The sequence below is a fragment of the Sinohyriopsis cumingii genome, chromosome 1 (assembly GCF_028554795.1).
Source record: "Sinohyriopsis cumingii isolate HCF-2022 chromosome 1, ASM2855479v2, whole genome shotgun sequence".
Classification (NCBI taxonomy): Eukaryota; Metazoa; Mollusca; class Bivalvia; order Unionida; family Unionidae; genus Sinohyriopsis; species Sinohyriopsis cumingii.
Genome location: NC_142961.1, coordinates 38,337,223 through 38,361,571, shown reverse-complemented (window position 1 = coordinate 38,361,571; position 24,349 = coordinate 38,337,223). Strand labels below are relative to the sequence as shown.

Sequence of the window (24,349 nt, the reverse complement as noted above, 5' to 3'; positions counted from 1 at the left end):
AAATATTTATAATTATTAATTCACTATCAGGCTCGGCTAGCGTGGGTACGCAGGAAAGCCTGCCAGTAGCTTCTCGTGGGTCGGTGGTTCTTTCACTGGGTTTTCCAGGGTTCTTCTTCCACCAGTTATACTGGCCGCCATGTATAGCCTATCTTGTGCTGAAAAATGGTGTTAAACCCTAGAACAACAACAACAACAATTCATTATCACGAGGAAAATGGTGGACAAAAGAAATACCTGGAGGTATGTCCAATTATGATGGCTGATTTGTGAATTTATTAGTGTGATTGACAAGTGGAAATAGTCAAAGCTAAATGGCTCTATGCCAGCATACTTTTTGTCAAAATTCTTTTCTACAGTTTTCTATGCCAAAGTCATTTTAGTAAAGGTGACCATATTTATATAAAACTGAAATCCCTTATTACCAGAATGTATTCTGACAATTTTAGTTGATATTGGATGAACAGTTTCTAAGAAGCTACATCTAGTTCTGTTTAGTAATGGCATCCATATCTGATGGTGATTTGGCATCTTCAGCGTAGTCTGAAAGCCCTTTATGAAGGGATTCTTTCTATCAAATTTGGCTAAATTATGCTGAGCAAATGTTTGAGAACATGCCATTTATAGGTTTTTCTATTTATAGTAGCAGTGTCCATATTTGAGGCCAGATATTAGTCATATAAAACTGTAAACTATCTATGCCAGCATGCTTCTTGTCAAATTTAGCCAAATTCTGTTAAGCACTTTCTGAAAAGTCATTTAAAGGTTTTTCTATTTTAAATAAAAGTGATTGTATCTGAATGTGGAGGGTATAATGTAAACAAATCTGAGAGACATTTGTACGGTAACATTTAGACACATTCTGTTGAATCGATTTTGAGAAGAGGCAATGCAAATGCTTTCATATTTTTAGTACTGGTAGTAAAGTTTCATGCTGGATGAGAACCATCAAAAGATTGAAAGACCTTCATACCAGAATACTTTCTGTCAAATTCTGTTTAGAGGATTTTGAGAAGTCGGGTGTTTCTTTTTCTATTTTAAGTAATTGTAGCCATATTGATGGCAGATCCATATAATTTAACCAATACTCAATGCCAAGATGCTTTCTTTTAAATTTGGTCAAATTCTGGCCAGTGGTTTTTGAGAAGTTGTAAATCCTAACTGCGAACAGACCACCCTTGAGGGACCATACCTTAAAACTCAACTGGGCTTATGACCAGGTGAACTAATAAAAACTGTCACAATAATAATTTAATACATTTACTTGTGCTTCAAAACTACAGTTCTCTCTGACTTCTAACCATGCTTTTAAAAAACATATCCATTGAATCTGAACATCAGATGCAGGAATTAAATTGTTTTAATTCAGGTCATAGCAATAAAGCATTTCATCAAATAAATGGAAGTAAAACTGGTGAGACAGCATTGTTTAACTCTATATGCTGCCTGTGAATATATCTCTTGTTTTGTGTAACTGTGGCTGGTCATCATCTTCGTCGTTTTGCAGGTGGGGCATCGGGAGTAGCAGGACTGGCACTGGCAGATTGATTGTGTCTGGTGCGTTTCCTCTTGGGTGAGTTGTCAGGCGTGTTAACTGCATAAGTACTGGCAGAATGGCGAGTATCAGATCTGGAACCTTTATTGGTGCTACCTGAAAAAAATTGAAACGGCTATTGTATTTATACAAAAATGTAAATGAATGCATTAAATATGAATTGTACAACAGGTTCTCAAAATTATAGGCATTTTTAGAACAAAATTTTAAGTGTATTTACTATTAAAGCACAGGTGGATTAAAACTTCAAGACCTGCTAAAATCCACCAAGCTTTCAAAAGTGATCACTAACCCATGCTCTAAATTATATTAAGAACAGCATACTAGTAATATGGTATATTCACATGTACAGAAGATAATAAATGCTTGCTTAGTGACTGAGTAATTCACAACAGTATTAAGGTCAATACACATATATGGAAGATAATCAATGTTTGCTTTGTGACTGAATAATTTACAAGTGCCTAAGATCATCATGAAGTTACAAGTGTGTTCAGTAAACAAGTCAGTTCCTTGATCTTAGATGCTGGTGAATTATTCCAATTTTAGTAAATCATGCTTTTGAAATCATTATATTTGAGCAAATTTATAATTTTAGCATGTAAAAAAAAATACAAAATGAATCTGACATCAACAGACAAAATTCAATTTTGTTTTTATTGCTAATGGTTAAATGCTATCTAAAAATAAAAATATATATGAAATAATATCATGACAATCCAAAAAGACATTGTACCCAAGCTGTTGAGTCAGAAACTGTATATTCAACAAATGCCATAATAAGAGATAAATGCATGCAACAAATGAAACGATCACAAGTTGAGTCAAGTATGGCAGGCACATTGCCAATATACTGACAACTGTCCGATGTAAGGTTAAAATGTACATTGCCAATATACTGGCCAATGTCAGCTGTAATCTTAACATGCACACTACCAATATACAGAAACCTATCTGCTGTAAGCTTAACATTCACATTACTTTCAGCTGTAAGGTTATCATCCACATTGCAAAACTATAGATAGCTTTCAGCTGTAAGCTTAATGTGCACCTTAAGGAAATGGTTGTTTTTAAAATATGTTAGATTAAATGACATAATTTCAGTTACATTGTACAATGTATACATTTAAACAGGCTGGTGAACTTTACAGCCTTAATGAAGTCAAGACAAAGTGAAGGGAACAATACTTTTGTGCATGTTTTGTGAAAATGACAGGCTCAAAGATGATTATTTTTCCCAAATCACCCCATCTAGTAGTCTGGACCTTGATGAATACTGTGCATCAATATCAGATGAAGACATGATATCATAATAGATGGAATATCAAAGTGTGATGTATTTTGTAATATCATACTTTAGAAGCTTACCAATGATGTCAAGTAGTTTCCAGCAAAATGTCATATTTAGACATCTTTAATCTGATAACTGCCAAGTGAACACTTCCAAGTAAAACTCACCAACTAAATTTATCAGAAAAAAAAAGACCAAAAATTTCCCAACAAACCAATCTCAAATATGAAATAAAATCTTGACTCTTGCCTGATGATTCTTTCTCCTTGGCATCCTTGCTCTCCTTTGTCTCTTTAGAGGCATTCTCAGTCTTGATCTGCTCACTTTTACTACTCTCTTCCACACGAGAGGTAGGGGGCATGCGTGGGAAATCCTTCTGCATCAGATCTGAAAACTCTTCATCTGGAAGACTAAAATCCATCTCCTTGTTTGGGAATGGAAGTATCTCTGACTCATTCTGGTGAATAAATAATGATAAATTGTCAAGTCTTAAATGAACAAGTAAGCTAAAAACAAATTCATAACAGTATTATATGTTATTAAATAGATGCTACAATCAGTGGTGTACTTACACTTTTACAGCACTAAAGATGAAATATTTCATCTGCTTTTCATTTTCTCTGTTTAAAACAAATATTCTCTCTTAGATCTATAAATATGCAGATGCATATCTGTGGAAAGGATGCTAAGCTGTTGGTAATATTAGCAATTTGTGAAACATTCATATAAAAATTATACTAACATTAAAAATGACAAATTTTAAGATGCTAAGGCAAAATTAAAAAAATATGGTTCTGGTAATCCAACAGAACCTATCTGTTCCTGCTGTCCCTATATTTTCTTGGGGGGGGGGGGGTATAAATTGGGGAAAAAGGAAATAAAATGTCAGGAGAAGACAAGCTAAACAACAGGATGAAACTACCATCGAAATCATATTTAGGATGTGATTGATACTGATTTTCCACATTATGCGTCATTTAAAACCATCTGAACCAACAAATTAAAGTTTGTATTAACCAACTTACTCTAATTTTTTCAATGTAACCAGAACCACACAATTTATTTTTCCAACTAACATATATTTTACACAGATGTTTCCAATTAGGATTAAAAGAACATGCTGTACATTATTTACTATGTCAACTGATCAATGACATTATATAAATTTTTCAATGATTTTATTAGTGCATCAACAAAAATAAGTATCGGTGTGAACTATGAGAAAATACAAGGATGGAAATGATGTTGATAGTTTTAATAATAATAACAATTATCATCCTTTACATAAGATAAATGGCACAGAAAAATAAAAATCTAAAAGGGACTTTAAGAGAAATTTCAAAGAAAAACAGTCAAACAGCTATGTTGCCAACTTACTATTCTGGAAGTTTCAAATGACCATTTGGAGTGACTGGTGATACAAATCTTGGAACAAAACTACAGCACAGGCACAGGGAAGCTTAAAAACAAATTCTTAAAGCAATGGCCAAACTTTATGAAGACCCTTTTACAGATAGGCACAAAAAAAATATTATCAACTGGCATGGTAGATTCACTTAAAACATGTTCATACTCCAACAAAAGTATTAATTCATGCATGAAAAAAAAACTGATAAAAAGAGTTTTCCTTAAGATTTTAGGTTGGCACACATTCTATTATAAATTCAACTGAGAAAACAAAGGAAATGTCTGATAAATAAATTCTAATTGTTCTGGTTCATCGGTCAAGAAACTACCTGATCTCAGCTCAAGTGCAAAAACTCAAATAATGCTCATGTGGTTGATGTCAACAATATTTAAATAAATATTTTATGTGAATAGTTTTGAGCATTTTAAATTTAATACACTAATCAACCAGCCAAAAACCAAATTTGAATATACAATTATGACGAGATGTATTGGAACAGTGCATCAGGACAAGAAACTGTATCAAACTGATGAGCCCAGGACTTGTTCATAAAGTACTAGATGGACGTTGTCACTATTATTAGGACTTTTGTAGAACTATCAAAAAAGTACTCTTGATTCTCACCCCTTCCCTCCCTTAGAGTTTCAACATGGTTCTGAAAAAACTGTTTTTACCTATTACTCATAATTGTGAAACATAATATCAAACATGGCCACTCTTTTAAAACATCTGTAGGCAAAGTAACTCTATGTTTGGGTTACATGATAATATAATCCTGTTTCCCATGGCATCCATCTGGGCTGTATCCAGGGCTTGAAACATTTGCTGTCATCTAATCAGCCCTGTGAAACATCATACTAAATATGATCTATCTCTCTTAACTGGGGATGAAGGAGTCCAAGTAACACAGACATATGGATTCACGGGCATACCTGGACAACTATATCCACTAAAGTCAAAGTGCACATGGAAAAGAACATTGTTTCATAAAGGACAAAATCTACTTGAAACTTACCAATGCCTGTAAATCATACATGGTAGTGAGGTGATCCCATATCTGCTTTGCAGACAAGTGTTTGGTTCCCGATGCTCCATTCAGTTTTTCTTGTATAAACATCATCTGAAAATGCCTGTTTACACCTACAATAAAGCAGTACACGTACAAAGATCAAATGGCAATAAAGAAGCACACATCTAGATTTTAACAAATACTGTAAAGATATAACAACACACAATGTACTGATATTACTCTGGAGTTAAAAAAAACCTGAAAAAAATATCATAAAAATCATGATAAAACAAAAAGATCCATCTTATGACAGATTTGTGTAAAATAGTTACAATTTATTGCATTCATCCTTAGATAAGACTGGAAACAGCTTAATTAAATTTATCAAATGTATAAATGTCCAAGATGCATATATGGCAATACCTATTCACTGTATATCTTGGGACACAATAAAATAAATTATTTTTTCCAGTCCAAAAACTTATGATGAAACTTTTTAAAACTAGGTCCTATGTTATGCGGCTTAAGAAATGAAATAAATTTGTTTTGAATTTGTGCCCGCTCCTAAACTAACCTTGTGTTGTTACCATATATTCCTCAATTGTTTTCAACATCAGCAATTTATTTAGGACAAAAATATATCCACATACTCCATATATGTAATGCATGCATCCATAATGTGGTGTGTATCAATTGTTTCAGATAACATACCATACATTGTTCACTATGTGAATTTAGAGAAAAGAATCATGTTTGGTTTGAAGAAAAAGGTTTGAATTTGTTAGACTGAAAACTGGATCGAACAAAATCACAAATGAGAGACAGAGAGAGAAAACCTCTGAAATACAAGCTATTTAATTGATTATTAGAAACGATATTTGATTGACAGTTGGAAATGTTCTTACATAATGCCAGACATTTTTTTCCAGACAACTTGCTCTTTTTCCAGTTGCCAACTACCCCTTTTCATTTTTTGAAAACGTGTCTGCTTGATTTAATTTCAATATTTTATCATAGGGGCAAAAATATACCTGTGTACAAAGCTATTCATGTTGTTGTAGAGTTTAATGCCATTTTTCAGCACAAGATAGGCTACACATGGTGGCTAGTATTAATGGTGGAGGAAGAAACCGGGAAAACCCCGGAAAGAACCACCGACCCACGAGAAGCTACCGGTAAGCTTTCTCACATATCCACACTGGCCGAGACTGGGACTTGAATGTGTTGTCCCCAGATGTTGAGACCTTAGTCTGATTGGGAACGAAGTCCCAAATTGTTGTAATGTTGATATATTACTGATTATTTTCTGCTTTGTCCTTCACATGTAAGTTGTGCTCTTAAAGAGCTTTATATTTTCTAATATTTCATGTTGTCTGAATACTCTAGATAGGACTTCTGATGTCCAACAGATGTATGGCATATCAATGTTGTTTTTATTTGGTCTACTAATGTTTTTTTTCTTTCTCTGGAATTTTGAAAATCTACTCTGGATAGCCACTTACTTGTAGTGCAGCATTTGCATGCTCTACTTCTTTAATTCAATATGTCTCTTCAGTGACTACACTGCCTGAGCTAGATACTATGGGTGAGACTGGGGCATCCTTCTTATGAATTTTAGGTAACCCATACAGCTATGGGATGTTGGCACAATGTGTCAGATATAATTTGGTCTTTCTATCATTGTTTTAACATGTTAATCAGTTTGGTTTTTAGTGATAATGTTGGGTCTCTCTTTAATTTATGATGTATCATTAACCAACAGTTCTATGAGTTGTGTTTTGGGTAAGTCTTTGGAATGACATGGCAAGGGCTTGAAGGTGTGACCTCCTGCATCTAAGGCAAATGCTCTAATCAATTAGGCCACTGGTGTAGTACAAACAATACCATTTTATTAACATAATCAGCCCTATTGAGCAATATTGTGGTGCATCCTTTCTCGGCTGGTAAGATCACTATACTTTTAATTTTCTCTAAGTCCCATATGGCTATTTTCTCCTGGATGATTATATTACCTTGGTGGAGGGGGGAGTGACCCAAGTGGTCAAAGCACTACAGATCACTACCATCTCATCTCTGTCTACATGGGTTCAAGTCTCAGGCTAGGCAAATGTGGTTATGTGATAAAGCTTGTCTGTAACTACACGTGGGTCAGTGGTTCTTTCCAGGTTTTTCCTGGGTTCTTCCTCCACCATTAATACTGGCCACCATGTATAGCCTATCTTGCGCTGAAAAATGGCATTAAACCCTATATCAACAACAACCTCAGGGGCTTTACTACTCTTTAGATATTTTGCAACCTCACTCCCTAAGTTCTCTGCTACTGAGTGATTGGTAATCTGCTTACATGCCGCTTCAGTACATGAGATAATCTTGACTAACGGTATTGATCGTGGTGTGACACAAAAATTCAACCCCATCATCATTAGACTTTTCTTAAAGATTCACTATCCATTTTTCTTTTCTGATCTTATTTTACAGCCTTCTCATTGGGCAACTGAAAATAATAATAATGATAATAATAATAATAATAATAATGAGGACTTTGTATAGTGCCTAATCTTTAGAAGCTCTAAGTACTTTACAACATTTGACAACACCTATAACATAAAAAACGTGTAATATGATTACAAAAAACAAACACCATGAAATTAGAAACCATAAAAAACATGCTGAAATATTTAAGGTAGGAAACATTATTAGGTCTTTCAGTTTGTTCTTGCAGTCGAAATAAGTGAGTTTTAAGAGCACTCTTGAATGGGATCACTGTCTTTGTGTCAATGTTCAGAGGGCAATTCATTTCATGTTGCTGGGCCCTGGTATGCAAAAGAAAATTGTCCATATGACTTCATTTTCTTAGTGGGAATAATGAGTATACGATTGTCAGAAGAGGAGCGTAAGTATCTTGCTGGTGTGTACACATCGGTGAGGTCGGATAGGTGTAGAGCAGCTGAGTGTGTAGAATGAAGAGAACAGGCCCAAGAACAGACGGGTGTGGAACACCACAACATAGATTTACTGGGCTGGAGTGTATTCCATTTGCAGACACAATTTGTGTCCTGTTGACCAGGTAGGACTTGAACCACAGTAAGGCTGTATCATGAATGCCAAATATATGCTGGAGATGGTGAAGTAATATATCATGGTCTATTGTGTCAAATGTGCATTCTAATCAACGAGGGTGAGGACTTTTTAACTTGTCACATTTTTATTATGCCATTTTATGACACTGTGTTGCCTGTGTGAAAAATAATAAACGTTGCAGTTAAGACTGTCAGGCTCTGTATGCCTTTTTTCAGATGCAGTGTATTTAGAATTTGTCTCCCAATTACCCAGAGGTCTTGCTAGGATTTTAAAACTCAAAGTCCGGGACTCCTATTTTTACCATCAAAAGTTGCAGTCCCTTCTTTCCTACAAAATCAACACAGACGTGAGTTCATCTATTTTTAAATGGAGAGTTTTTCGTAATGTAATCAGTCACTATAATATAGCTTCATTACAACAGTCCGTTGACAGGATCGCAAATTTATGGTTTATTTATTTGCATATGTACTTGTAATTTTAGGCAATAGTATCTGATTTGCTGTTTTTACCCATATTTTCACAAATATATGTCAAGTCAGAAAACAGCTTAGACCTGATGTGGGCAGAATGGGTTTGTTCAGGGGCTGTGAAAATAACAAAAGGCGGGAATTTAATGAGGCAGGACATCGATTTGGTCGCCAAGTGGGTAAAAGAAGCGTGGAAGCGTGGGACTCAATTCCATTGGAAATGATTTCAAAATCATTCAGGTAGTGCTGTATCAGCAATGCCATGGATGGAACAGATCCGACAATGATGAGGAGAGTGAGAAGGAGAACGACACAATATCGGATGACCATGACGACGTATATGATGAAAGCACGCCCGTAACAGAAGCCGAGTTTCGTGAACTGTTTGGCGAGTCTTGATACAGAGCCAGATTTTGAAAGATTCTAAAACTGATAGAACTTTTATAATTCATGATTTTAGAATGAGAATTAATTAAATTTCCATTAAGACTGAACACTTTACAATTGTTTTTATTTCAACATATAAATTAGCTTTCTTACTTTCATTTTATTTAATAATGTGATTTGCCTAAATAAACATATTCAGAGCTCACTTTGTGCATCTTGTGATGTACTGGTAGTCTAAAAATTATGGGTCGACTTACATGCAGATCATGCACTTTATAACAGTTTTACCAATTAAGTTTGGGGGTGGTCGGCTTATACATGAACGGGCTTATATGCAAGTATATATGGTAAGTGTTTCTGAGATCCCTGTTACCCATCATTCATTATGGTGTGCGTAATAAACCCAACATTTTTCCTGGTAATTTGTGCAGCAAAGACACCATACAACAATAGTAGTTTTATTATCACTCTGTATGACTTGTCAGGCTGTGTATGCCTTTCTTATGAAACATCGAAAGATTTGTTGAGTTTGTCAACCTATGTTTTGGCAATCAGTCAAATGAACAGTTTATAAAACAACAAACATTTCAAATATCAAAATAACAAACATTTCAAATATCTTTTTTTTCTGACTTTTTCATTAATTATAATTATGTTGAAAACTAGTCCTTCCATTTGGTTAAATTATTCGTCAATATAATTTACAATATACATTTATCTAATATGACTTCATACAACTCTGTCAGGCTTTGCATGTCAGGCGTTGTATAATTAGGACATATTGAAATATTGCATTTTCTTTCGATACTCACTCAAATGAATAATTTATCAAATGATAAACATTTTACATTTGATTTTCTTATTATTCGAATTCGAACTTTGCCACCAAATTGTATTGGTTATTTAGTTCGGCATAATTATGTTGAAAAGAATTCTTCAGTTTAGTTAATTTATTAGTCAATATAATTTACTTGTCTAAAATGAATTTTATGACTGTCAGGCTTTGTGAGGCTTTGCATGACTTTGTGTGATTAGTATATATTGAAAAAAATTGCACTTTCTTTTCATAAGTTCAGTGAACAAATTATAAAGTAATAAACAGTTTACGTATGATTTTGTCATAATTTGTTATTACTTTTTCATTATTCAATTTCGAATTTGTACTCTGTAGTCCTATTTTTGGTCATTTAATGCATAAATATGTTAAAAACTACTCTTTTGGCTATGTTAATTTATTCATCAATATAACTTACAATATAAATACGCATTTTTTATTTGACTTTGCATGGCTTTGTGTGGCTTTGTCAGATTTAGCAGCATTAGCAGGACCCTTATTTACATGCCCCGAAAAATGCACATGACAAAATCAATGATAACGTATGTATACATATTTGAATGAAATGAACCTAAAGGTGTGATCCATTACAATCGGGATTGAATGCTGCACACGATGATGGCATAATAAATGCTATGCATATTGATAAACAAACTCGTACGACACTACTGGTTGGAGACCAATTCTCGCCACTTTTTCTTGGTTATTTTTAAATTGTCAACTACTGACATGAACTTGCTCATTGGCAGGAGAATACATAAAAGCAGGGCCTTTAACAATTTTTTTCATCATGTTAAATGCAAAATCAGCAACAATAACGGTTACGTGGGGATCGTTAATTAAAACGGTATTGGTGTTGAACTTTACGGGAGAGACAGTACCAATTTTTGCCACGTGTAGAAAATTAATGATCTGCTCACACATGGTTATTGGATTATATTTTTTCTTTCATTAAAAGAAAATTTCGTTATTTCTGATTAATTAATTTTTAATTTGTGTTGCTTTGTAATTCAAATTAATATTCTTTACCAGTTACGATTTATGATAGGAATACATGAAATTTTACTTAATCACCGGTTGAACAAACCAGGATTTTTTAACACATTATGTAACATGTAAAGGTTACATTAATGTCTACTTCTTAATTGAGGATGCTTTATTTTGGAAATGTTGTAATTCTCCTTTACAGCGTCTGCTATAAAAGCGGGAGCCTACATTAAGGTATTGTTTTATGACATAGTTATTGTCGACCTATGTATGCTAATTGTACCACATGACTCCCCACGTCAGTAAATGGAGGCGTAAGGGGCTAAAGTGGGGATTTTGGTTGTTTTCTTTACTAAATGGATTTACCGAATGTTTATTTGTTCTTGGACTTGTCGGCTTAAATCAATCTTCTTATTTTCTAGACAGGAACGAAAACTTCGCGTGCAGTTGCGAGTTATTATTACTATGGCGACAATTGGTATGCGGCGAGAATTGGTCTCTAACCAGTATATTGTGATGATTTCACTCGAAACGCTCTTTTCTTGACTCAAGTTTCCATGGCCACCACTGCGAAAGACCATAGAGATCGATAATGTTCGTCAGGAAGTTTCTTGATGACAGTTATGGTGCAGATCATTACAAAATCAGGAATGAATAAAGAAAAGTTTTGCTAGATTTAAAAATTATATTTAATTTAAAATGAGTAAATGCGCATACAAAATTCATGACTTGTACTATATATCCATACGTTACTTACTTCGTACACGTGTTCAAACTTTGAATAAATAACTTAATCCGTTCGAACAGTGCACCAGCATGACGTTCGTAAAGCTGTATTTAATGTATACGTCCTTACCTACAGGTTTATGGCCTCTCATGGCATGAAACAAGTTGACTTCAAACTCGACGCTGCCTATCGCACTCTGATCACCCATGAATGAGAACTGCATGCTATGAAACACTTGCTAAAGTCATTATACAATCTCAAAATGCATTTGTTAATCAAAATCCAGCGGGGTGTCACTTAAAGTGTGCCTTGTGACATACATTTAGACAGACTTTATTTTCAGCCAAGGAACACCGACTGACTCTTCGTTTTGTCGTCTTGAATCAATGAGACGCTTTGCTAAACCTCTTACAGATCGAGATTAGCAATTGTTTAGCTGCGTAAATTATTATTCTGGCTTTGCATTCTCGTCTTGCGTTAAAGAAACTTTAAAGTCTTTAAGTCAAACATCTTTCATTTAAATCATATGATTATTTAAGCTTTTATTAACTAAACCTGTTTGTAATTGTTACTCCTTGGTTATTCGAAACTACTTCAGCTCCTAGCTTTCCTTATTGCGGCAAAGTAACTTGTACGTTTTGCGGGAACAGTCGGTTTCGGTTTCACATAGTTTTATTTGTATTACAGTGTGACGTGCAAGTGCGTTTTGATATTATATTTATATAGTTTACAAAGCAATCATATTTTAGAAATCATGTCTGAAGACTGGGACGAGGAACTTGAAACTGGCGTCAAATCAGCATCCCGTTCAACAACCTCATGGCAGCCGTCTTTGGTCGCCAATTCTCGACAAGAAACGACTGCACCACATTTTGGATCAAGGCAGTGGTCACGTGGTGGTGGATTTCGGGCAAAATCAGAAGATGATAATAACTGGAGGAGCAGGAGAGGCAATGCCGATGAGGAGTTCGGTTCATCCCGAGGCGGAAGAGGAGAACTGCGTAGTAGGGGAGGAGGCAGGGGTTTCGGAAGAAACGATGACAGATTCCGGGACGGTGGCCGTGGTACGAGAGAGACTAGTCATGAAAACCGACCCAGAAATAGAGACTTCGACCGAGGTTCTGCAATGACAATGAGTGTTCCCAGTTCAAAGGTTGGACGTATAATTGGTAATTGTATTTTATGGATTAATAGAAATACACTCAAAAACCGAAATACACCTTTTTACCATAATATTCGTGGACATAAATGACTTATCAGGGCTCGAATTTAACACAAATTTCTTTGTAGCCAGAAGGACTAGTATATTGAGAAATTTACTAGTTCTGCCAAATCTTTACTAGTCCTGTTCACAAAACAATGTCACATTTTTCAGGTAGTTTACCGATTGAATTTTGAAGTTCAAACAACCCACAACAAAACTGGATTTTTTATGTGTGTTTGTTTTTGCGAATTGCGTACACCAGTTACACCCATCCCTTGATTTTCTTTGTAATGAGCCCCTGTGGTTACACTACATAACGTTCCTTTCTTCATCATAATTCAGCCATTTCCTGTCTTTTGTCCATTTATTCTGACATTTTCCATTACACTTTTCTCTATCATAAGAATTATTCCTCATCATTCTTGTTCAACTTTTTCTTTTTTTTCTGGTGGCTGAACAACACCTATCAAATGCCACATTTTGCCTGTCTTATAAGGAGGGAATTGTGCCGTGTTTTGAAATACGAGATGTTATAGAACATCTGACTAATTATTTAAAGCAAGAAAAGGAATGACACAGTTTACTATATATATAATAAAGTCAGAGCAAGAAACGTGTTTGAAAACACGTGTCTTTGCCCCCTCCCACAATTAAATGGCATCTTCCTAACAAAGATTTGACTTCAACGGGTGTTCGCATGATCAGAGCAGTGGCTGTTGTAAACACTGTTAGAAAATATTAACATCAAAAGATAGTGTTAGTTTCAGCTTGGAAAAGGTGAGTTCCCATCAAATGAAGCATCTGACACTCGGCGCATTGTGTTTAACAGCTCCAATTACAGTATTATAAGTTGTAGGTTTGGTAATTGTTCCTAATTAATTGAACCTCAGTGTATTGATGAAATTAATAATAAGGCAGAAAATTTTCAGATCTTAGATGCCCGTGCTCAGAGATTTTAATTCCCAACAAATGTACGGCATTCTGCTTGGATATCTCTACGTGTATTCAATTATTTGTTCATTCTTGTAAGGGAAAAATATAAAAACTATTCTTATCATCATAGAAAAAGTAGTTGTATGGAAAGGATGTGTAAATAACGTAATCACAATAAACTGATCTAATTCTTATAATTATTTTGATGGAAATTTAAAATATGTAGTTTCCTGTTTGTGACTGTTGGAGTGTTTGGGGAGCAAGCAACAACAAAAAAAACGTGAGAACTAATTCATTTGAATAGTTTTTGCCGTGTTCTTTTGTGTGGTGTACCGCTTTGTAGTTTGTTACTGTGGTCGAGGGAATAAAGTGAAATCACGTCATTTTTTCATTTAATTTGTTACCAGATTAATTAGGATCAATTACCAAACTTCTGTTGTTAATTACAGGACCATAATTTCACTGTTAAGTGAAATGCACAAAATCAGATGGATTCTTGTTATAGAAACGCACCTTTCCGAGGCAGAAATTGACTTCATCTTCTCGTGCTAATATGTTATGACTGTGTTTACAATGACCACTGCTGATTCAAATTAGTCACCTTAGAGTCTGTCATTTCACTTCAAATGGACCCGTCAATTTTACAATACGCCCACCCCATTTTGTTTCAATACAGTTCATTAATAATCAAAGTTAAATGTTGACTTTTGGTCAGTTTTTCCTTAACAAAAGATGCACGTGGAAAGAAAGGAAAAGAAGTTTTACATTCTGTAGTAAGTTTGGTGCTCATTTGATGATAATAGATACCAGAAATTGTGTTGCAACCTGCAGAATTCATACCAAAAATTAACAGATGAACCTTGTAAAAACAGATCAAAAAAGACTTTTCTTGCCAAGTTTGAAGCAAATAATGTATTATCCAATATTTCATCTTATATTTTGAAAAGAGGAGTTTTGCTGTCAAAGATATTGCTGATATTTAACTGTATCTTTGTTTGCATGGTTGCCATTGTCTATTATAAAAAGTGTGGTGAAGCAAAATGTGAAAAGTTTATATATTTGCACAAATGTTTCATAATATTTCATCATCAGTTTAATAATCTTACACAAAAGAATGCAAAGACATTAGTTTGACATGACAAATTTGAACTTTCACCCTATTTTTGCTAGCGTTGCCCTATTCTGGCTGAAGAGGGGTAATTTTTCACAAAGACGGGTAATTTAGCCCAAATACTAGTGTCCAGCTTGGACCCCAGTACTGAAAGAACATAATTTTGGGAAACAGGTCCAGTTCTTGCATCTCTGAAAAATTACAATCCTTGACTCAAATTCCTTATGCCCAGAATCGCCCCTTTTAATAAATATTAGTCACAAACAGTTGCAATTGCTATACTTCAAATATGACATGATAAAAACAAAATCATATTATACAGACTTGTGTGTTTAATGCGATCTAGAAATAATTCACGTAAAATCGAGTGTATGTTAAAGCATGGCTGAGTTTTAATCAAAGACTCCAAAGCTACCATGACCATCTCTGGTAAAATCAAATGTATGTTAAAGCATGGCCGAGTTTTAATCAAAGGTAAAATCAAGTGTATATTAAAGCAAAGCAAGCACTTTTTACAGGTAACAAAGGTTGAGCTAGACTTTGAATTTTAGGGAAAAGTGATTTTTCCTATTAGATACAACAGGGAAAAGTGAGAGCTAAACAGGGAGAAGTGGAAGCAAAGCAAGATACACAAAGAAAAGCAAGAAATTGCTTCTCTCTCTAAAATTCAGTTCTAGTCATGTAATTCCTTCCACAAACAAGAGCTTACTAGGTAACTTTTATATAATTGAGCAGTTAGATGCTTTCATTATTAAAAGATTATTACCACTTGCACTTGACGAGCATGTAGAATGGTTGACATGCATTTTTATTGGTTATGTCTACTGTTGCATGCAGTTCAGATGCTGATAGTGTAGTGCCATTACATTGCAGATAATCGTTCCCAATGTGCCGCTAATGGCGATAACAACTGTTTTATAATTATTCATTTAAAGTTATCACACACATACATACATCAAGGCACTCAAACATACAAAATTTTGTAGATGTCAAACACATATAATTAAGTACTTAAGGGAGAAATGGATAAAAGTCTTGACTAACACAGATTGGGTAGCACACTGGAATGTTTCCTAGGGTTATATATTTTGTGACCATGTATATATGACTGCATTATTTCATGGACCTGGACCAGTTGTGTCCAGTTGACTTGTATGTAAACATGTAGACAGTTATTTCATCTTTTGCATATGTAATTTTCAGGAAAAGGTGGTACAAAGATCAGAGAACTACAAGAATCAAGTGGTGCCCGGATTAAGGTATACTTTCAAGATAAATGTAAATCTGTAAGCTCTTGAGTTTTGTTGAGGTCACAGTAGTATGGGAGCAAGACATAGCAGTAAATTTCAGACAGTTTGTTAAGGCTTTGGTGTGAGTTGTTTATTTGCATATATTTCCTAAACCTCTTAATCAGTGTTTCCCTTTATCCTTACTTGTTCATCAGAGACCCCCAGTTGTTTAACTTAATCCTCAGTTCTGACACAGGTGGGATTTTTTCACCCTAACTCTTACACCCCTAGAGGAAACACTGACCTTGATACATTCTCATTATACATGCCATGAAAAATATAAAGCTAAGACAGTTCATTGTGCAACATGCTTTTCTGTTTCTTTGACCTTGGGGTCAGGGTCACAGTCATATACAATTGATATTGATCCTTTGGTTACAGTTTTTAATTTATATATCCTACATGCCTTGATTGACTCTAATATTCTACTCATTATGAATCTTGGACTATTAATTCCGTGCCATATTTGCCAAACCTTTTGAAATTGGGGGAAAGTAACATATTTTACAGCAATGTTTTGAATGAGGGCTTGACATGCAGACCCTAGTCATGTTGATTTTTGTGTGTGTGTGAGTTGGATATTTAACGTAGCTTTACCAGTTTTTCAGTCATATCGCTACGATGTCTGCAGTGCGGCAGTTTATAGTAATGTCTAACTTTGGGGCATCATGCTTCAGACATGTAGCATCATGTTCCACCCAATCACATCCTAACACCAGGCTAATCAGTCCTAACATTAACCTCTTAATGCTGAGCACCTAGCGAGGCAGTTGTTATTTCCAATTTTATAAGTCTTTGTTATGACTTGGCTGGGGTTTGATCTCCCACATCAGAGGCGGATGCTCTAACCACTAGGCCACTGGAGCAGTCAATTTTTGTTTGAAAACTACTTGCTGCTTATAAATTCACCATCTTTAATTTCACATCTTGAAAAAAGCCATCAAATGGTAAATGGAACTTATTTGATACTTGTCATTATTTTGAACTTTTTAAATGCGTTTTCCAACTTTACAATAGTAGTCAGGGATGGTCCTGGCTTTTAAAAAGCTGTCGCCAAAAAAATTGCCAACCTCAATAATTTGTCGCCAATTTTCAAAAAGTGTCGCCAAAACAAGTAGTGTACATTTTTCCAAGTGTTAATTTAGTCTATTAATGTAACAGGCAATGAAAATTACAAAAGATGGGTTAGTTAATACTTTAATTACAACAAGCATTAACAAAATGTTACAAAGTGTTACATGAAGATCCGTCGCGATTTTAGGGCTGCCCACTTGTTGAATGCAGTTTCAAAGTCTAATTTTTCACATCTGTACATGCTGATTCTCATTAAATTCTCGAGAGATGAGATGCAGAGCTTATTTCTGATGTCAGTTTTTATGAGGTTCATCTTACTGAATCCACGTTTACAGTCTCCAGTGATGACTGGTGACACCAGTAGTCTCTCAGCAGCCCCCCCCCCCCCCCCATGGCTAGCTTCACAAAGCTTGTAGTGAATTGCTTCCTAAATCCCAAGAATGATCACTGAATGCTGTATAAATTTTCTCGACAAGCAAAATAGGATCACCATTCCCACGAATGAAACTTACAGGAGTCAACACCTGGCAATATTGGACCGTATATGTAAGCATAAATGCACACCCAATTTAGGGATTCTTTCACGCCTGTATTTTGAGAAATAAATAATTATTATTAATTATGCAAAACCGGTTTGTTTTTTTTGCTACTTCTTGTTGCGGAGTTTAAGCCTCTGCAGCCGTAACACGGGAATTGATGGTAAAAGGAAAAGATCAATGAGTAAAATGCTGCACTGGCGACAGATATAATTGTGATTGAGATTTTTTCCATTTGCTTTGTATTTATACACAGTAGTCGGTACTTCAAAGGTTATCAGTTTTCTATGAAGGTTCAGCAAAACTATTGTATTGGCATATATAAAAAAAAAAAAAAAAAAAAAAAAAAAGAAGGATTAGCCATACAATTAATTGTATCTGTTCTGTTCGCGTCTTCAGAAGTCAGTCAGTTGTAGGTATACACCGCTCCCTCGATAACTCGCGCCCGGATAACTCGCGATCCCGCTTATAACGCGGTGTCCGTCTTGGCTCCCGATTTTTTCCAGAGAAAATGTATTTAAAATATCTTTAAAATATGCTGAACATGAAAAAAATTACAATAAGAATTGATAAATTAAACCTTGATACATTGCTCGTTTTATTATCGAAAATGGTGATTAATGCCCGTAAAAATATAATCCATATTTTGAAATTTGCAAGTTCTAGAGAAGAATTAATTTCAGAGATCTCGAAAACGCTTAATTACGCGTATTTGGACGCCAATTTTTGATCTGGGACGCAGAAAAGGCGGGAGTCCTCCGTACGCATGTAATAGGTGCGCGGGAAAATTCAAAGATTTGCCGGTCCTGTTTCAGCCACCTGCTTTGTGGGAAAATGTGTTGATCAGTTTACTGTGCTGATATTTACAATGACAGAATTCAGTGACTGAAAGACTCTTTGATGTACTGTTGCTATTTCATAAGAGTACATTAAAAAAAAAAAAAAAACATGATGCAACAGCTAGGCGGCTAGTTCAAAGGCTTTGACTTGGCGGCCGAGTGAAAAAATATACTGATATTTAGTGATTGAATTCAGAGGCAGAAAGACCCAGTTTTAAAATCCTAGCGAGACCTCTGTTTAAAGATATCATATATTATGTAAGTTTTTAGGATAAATAGTTGTCATTATACTGTAAATAAACAGTCTGGTGAAATAGCGATCAATGAAAACTTCTGGTAAATGTTAACAGGTGGCAACAGAGAATGAAATAAACACCAATTAAACGACTTCCTGTGTGAAAGTCACGTTCTAATCCTTTAATTCCGTTTCAGTGTAAACATTATAATTACAACATAGTCTGTTCATTGAAAACATGAAAAGAGTCAATCGACCGTCACATCGAAACCCGTGAGTACTTCTGTGAGAACCTAATTACATGTACATGCCAGCTTTGTTTTGATCAACAACTTGGAGAAGTGTTTGTTGCATTAAAAAAAAAATCGATTACAAGAGACCTCGGGTGCTGGATTAAGGGTCTTGGAGCTGCCTTTGACGTAAAGCTAAACAGTAACAGAGACAACGACGACGATAGTGACTTCGAATGTTTCAGTGAACTGATGTCATTAATGCCGAGGCTGTTTGGGAGAAATTAGTACAGACTCATGGTCCTGAGATGGGCGTTTCTCTTGATGGAGGAGTGGATTTGTTCTGACAATGATTGCCCTACAGCCGCATACATGTCAGATGAAACTATAATTATTTCTATAGCGAACAAATTTGCAGCAGAAGACGATTCTAACTGGAATAACACAAGTGTTGAAAGTGATGCAGACACAGATGTTGCACCCCCACCCCTCTGCACAGGAAGCAAATATTTTGATATTGCCATAAGGTGGCTGGAGACCCAAAATGTTGACTACGTAAAGCTCATGCAGTTGAGAAATCTGGGGGATTTTGCTCGGCGGCAGAGAAACCAAGGAGTAACACACACAAAAAAAATTAACTGATATTTTCAAAAAGTGAATTGATATTTGTCAAGCGCGGCACAAACGGCAAGTATTAACTTGTTCTAATTTACGTTGTTTTAAATTTGAGACCAATTAAATATGTTAGTACTGATTAACTCTTGTTTTTTTTTTCCCCATTTTACTTCTATCGCATTCAAATCTATCTATCTATCTATCGTTCGATCGACACTGTTTCTCGAAAAGAGTCGATCTTTTGTGTAAAAAAAATTATAATTTGGCTCAAACAATAAAACTAGAATGTATACAATTCAACATAAAAATTAGTGACGTAGTACACAATGTGTGACACTTACACATGTTCAGCGAACGGAAACCACGTGGAATAATGTTTTCGATGATCGCCTCAATATACTGTAATTTATCCTGAAATTTTTAATGTTGTCCTATGAGAAAATAATAAAGTACACCGTTATGAAGAGATATTTATTAACAGTTAATCTCAGAACGATTATAAAGTGAATATTCAACAGTATAATCTGCCTACCCCCCCCCCCCCATTTTTACGTTATGTCGTCAATCACTTTATTGGTTTTGGGCTTATTTTATAGGTCCCTCGATAACTCGCCCCTCGCTTATAGTGCGGTCGATGTTTCTGGACCCCGATGTGCGCGAGTTATCGAGGGAGTGGTGTAGTGTGGTAGCATGATTGACTGTATCGCAGCATACAGCACTCAGCCCAGATGTCGGCATAAGCAGATTATGATGTAACAGTGCACTGTAAAGATGGGGTTGTCAATACGAACAAAGGATCGTTTGTGTAACAGATTGATTCCAATGCATTGCTTAGTCAGGTTTGTGGCTTCCTTTCGTTCTCCCTTTTAATTTATCCAGTCCAAATCCATGATTGTATGTACAAATTAAATAACCAAAAAGTATGTCGCCAAAAAAATCGCCAGATGGGATATTTTTGTCGCCAATAAGGAAAAAAAAATCGCAATTTGCGACATTGGCGAAGCCCAGTACGATCCCTGGTAGTACATGATATTTTGAAAACTGATCCAACTTACTGAAAAAAATCAACTGTCTTAATGAGATGGTCTTGCTACGGTTAGGTCTGTAAAAATAGTAAAGCAGAATTTATATAGTACGTACATGAAAATATAGTACAATTGTCAAACTCTGCATAATTCTGTGATTGTTTCTCATTCGAAAATACTTTATCTGCATTTTTCAGAATTATTTGAAAAATAAGTTTATCTTTTCTGTAAACACCCATGGGAAAAGGATTGCAGTTTTTCCAAAGATGGATATTTCATGGAATATCAAATAAAAATGAACTTTTGATTTAAACAGTCCATTATGCTGTTTCTTTTAACATGTTGCATTATGAATTGTTATGACAATATGGTCTTAAGTAACAGAAAGAAGCAAAATTAACAACTTGTGTAAAGCTTAACAGATAATTTAATTATAAAATGAAAATTTAAGAGGAACTTACAGTATTGTGAATTAAATCCAAAATAGTCCTAAAAAGTTCCATCACAGGTCCTCAGAAGTGTTGATGTATTAGTAGCCTTAAATATGCTGAAGTGCCAACAGTATTGATGTATCAGTGGCATTGTCCAAAATTTCTTTGACTGAATAAACAATAATCCCAGAATAATACTTTTGTCCAAAATCAATAGGCACTTCATAATTCCATTGAATATTACCAACAAATGTTTCCTCTCATATAATATCTTAACACAACATTAAATACATTTGCTGTCTGATATTAAAACAAGAACATAGGATATAGGAATGAATGAATTGTCCACTTTTTCATCCTTACATACACATTACAGCTTTACATCGTAATATTTTGCAGCTCGATCTATTTTGCAATACCTCCTATGTGACATTTTACAATACATTCCATAGCAACAGAACCCACCTGACTCAATGATCCACTGGGAAAGTACCCAAAACTCGTCAACAGTTTCAGTATTAAGATTGTTTTTAAAACTTGTATACACCTATTTAAAGCTTTTCCAATCTACAGTAATGCAGCAAAAGTAGAAAAGACACAATATAGACATACATAAGAGAATGACGGTGTTGCTTGATATGATGTTGAGGAGTTCCCACCCATCTGCAGGGGTTGTTCGATCACCCATAGTCTCATACCGGTCTCATTATCTTTGTAACTCATGAGAGGGAATTGGTCTTGTTGATTCATATTTTCAACTCAAAAGACTGTTGGCACTTCAGCCTCCAATCTCATCCAGTTCTGTGAAAGAAGAGGCTATCCAACTCCAATTTTAGCAGAATGCTTTATCCAAAGCAGGCCAAAAAAAAATGTCATTTAAATATACTAAATCCATCACAGAAGGATAGAAGATACCAGCTATCATTCATACGATAAAGATAATTATTTTCTTCATTGTTTATTATAATCTCTCAGGCTGGTTGTCAAACTGACTCTTCCAGAGATATTCCAAAATCAACTGATCTTTGCACCAAGGATTGATTTTAAATTAAGAAATCAATGAATAAAAGCTAAGTTTTCAAGTAAGCACCCATGCTTGATGGGTATTCATCAACAAAGTACTAGATTGCGAGACCTTTAATTGCAGTTTTGCATGAAAATGGATAAATGTAAAATATTCAGAACAGTGTATCCCCCAGGGGTGTAAAATTGAGGGTTAAAAAAATACTTGGTGTCAGAACTGGGGGTCAAATAATATACTGAATCAACAATCGACACACGTTGAAAGAAAATCTCTGGTTATGTCTAACATAAATACATGAGTGGCCCATGAGCTAGCATAAACGACATCGGATGTACAAAGTAGTTTCGGTCCATGGTCTATTCCTACCCTTGGAAGTTGACCTTTGGGTCACACATTTTAAGACTGCATAGGACAAAATAGGAAAGCGAAAATAAATATGTTTGATAAACATTCATTTTCTGAACTGATTTGCAAATGTGCACAAGTCAGACATTCTGGATGTTTTATTTTCAGACAGTGCAATACTTCTAAATGTACTGAAAAAATTTCATCTGACCCGTACATTTTCAGCTTGAAATAGGATATTGCAACTTGCGCAAGATTCTCTCTATCTCTCTCTCTCTCTCTCTCTCTCTCTCTCTCTCTCTCTCTCTCTTGAAGCAATATTATAGACCAACACATTACATATAAGCCAATACAAACAGCCAAATAAATCTTTTTAACCAAATGGCAGTTAATTTACCGTCTGTCATAAAATGTGTACTATCATTGGTTTCATCGTACTTCGTCCTAGAACACATTTATCAAAAAATCAGGGAGGATAATGATTCATCTTCTTTCTAATAGGTTACACTGAAAATTAAGATATTTCTTTTATATCTCAGCAAAGCTAAAAACCATCAAAATTTGCAATTACCCTCTGACCTTATAATCCAAATAATGCATTTGTCTTGGCAAGTTTACTGATTTCATTGTTGTGAAAAAATGTCTTGGGTTATAGTGTATTCTCTAGCTATCTTGTGGCAAAGGAGGGCAGATTTTTTAATAATTTTTAAACTCTGTCATGAAAGGATTATTCACTTTTGCAGTCTTTGCAATCACACAATTACAAGTCACACTGGTAATCCTAATGGATGTGCTGTATTCCAGTCAAGGGAATTATTGTCTCCATTTTTCATTAAAGTTAGATCTACAGTTCCAGTTTTAAGTTGGAGATCACTTTCTAGTGCAACAAGCATTGAGACCTGACATTTTGCTGAGCTCGATGGAAATCGCATGAGAGCTCGCGAGATATGGTGAAGCTACTCTATAACATTGCCTATGCTAGTCTGGTTCCCTGTTTCTTATGCTTCATGCGTTGCACTCCACTATATGAATAGAAGAGTGTAATGCAGGGAGCAAACAAAGCAGGGAATCAGTCACTGCCTATGTCCGAAGTATAAACGATGCCATCCCTCATCCAAAGCATTGGATATTAAATAAATTCTGATTGCATTATGCGAATCCTTTGTGTTAAAAAAAAAACGCATGGCATGTTAATTTTCTTCAGCATGTGTCCCTGACGCACAAATGTGCGTAAAGGAAAACACTGATTCAGAATCACATTTGCAAACCTTAAATATGCTTCAGAATTAAGAGGTCATTGTAAAAATGTCGTTTACTTGTACATCTTTACTGAAAGGGAATCCCAAGTGAGAATAAAAGAACATCACTGGGATATCTGTAATAAAAAGAATACCCCAGTGTCTAAGTACATTAACCAATCTTACCACAACATAAACTGTGTTCATTGTTTGATAATAGAAATCATACAGTCTGATTCAGAGCTTTCTAGTAGCATTTTAATCGGACAGATAGAGAACTTTATTGGATACACCAATTACATACTCAGCTGGTAGGGATCAACATCTCTGTTTAAATGGGAGTCCAGGCATTTCTAACTTAATGCATAACAGAATGCATTGTATACAACCAATCTTTTTAACCAAAACAGTATGCTGTCTTAATCTGTCTACAGCTTTCTTCCTCTTCATTGCCACTCTAGTTTAAAGACAAG

General features: G+C 35.0%; 2 protein-coding genes across 2 annotated transcripts in view; one reads left to right on the top strand and one right to left on the bottom strand.

Annotated features, from left to right (window-relative positions):
• Positions 1-1,246: 1,246 nt before the first annotated feature.
• Positions 1,247-12,125, bottom strand: LOC149806735 (uncharacterized). The gene is made up of 4 exons (XM_089957015.1): positions 11,877-12,125; positions 5,270-5,394; positions 3,096-3,303; positions 1,247-1,651 (listed from the first exon to the last, which is right to left on the bottom strand). Exons 1-4 carry the CDS (start codon positions 11,968-11,970, stop codon positions 1,488-1,490), a joined length of 591 nt encoding a protein of 196 aa, XP_089813141.1. The 5' UTR covers positions 11,971-12,125; the 3' UTR covers positions 1,247-1,487.
• Positions 12,126-12,290: 165 nt separating this feature from the next.
• LOC149806734 (putative ATP-dependent RNA helicase DDX53) overlaps positions 12,291-24,349 on the top strand; it is a 75,004-nt gene continuing 62,945 nt past the window's right edge. The window contains exons 1-2 of the mRNA XM_089956987.1: positions 12,291-12,916; positions 16,199-16,254. Of these exons, the coding sequence (XP_089813113.1) occupies positions 12,502-12,916; positions 16,199-16,254 (471 nt within the window). The 5' untranslated portion in view covers positions 12,291-12,501. The remainder of the gene's footprint in view (positions 12,917-16,198; positions 16,255-24,349) is intronic.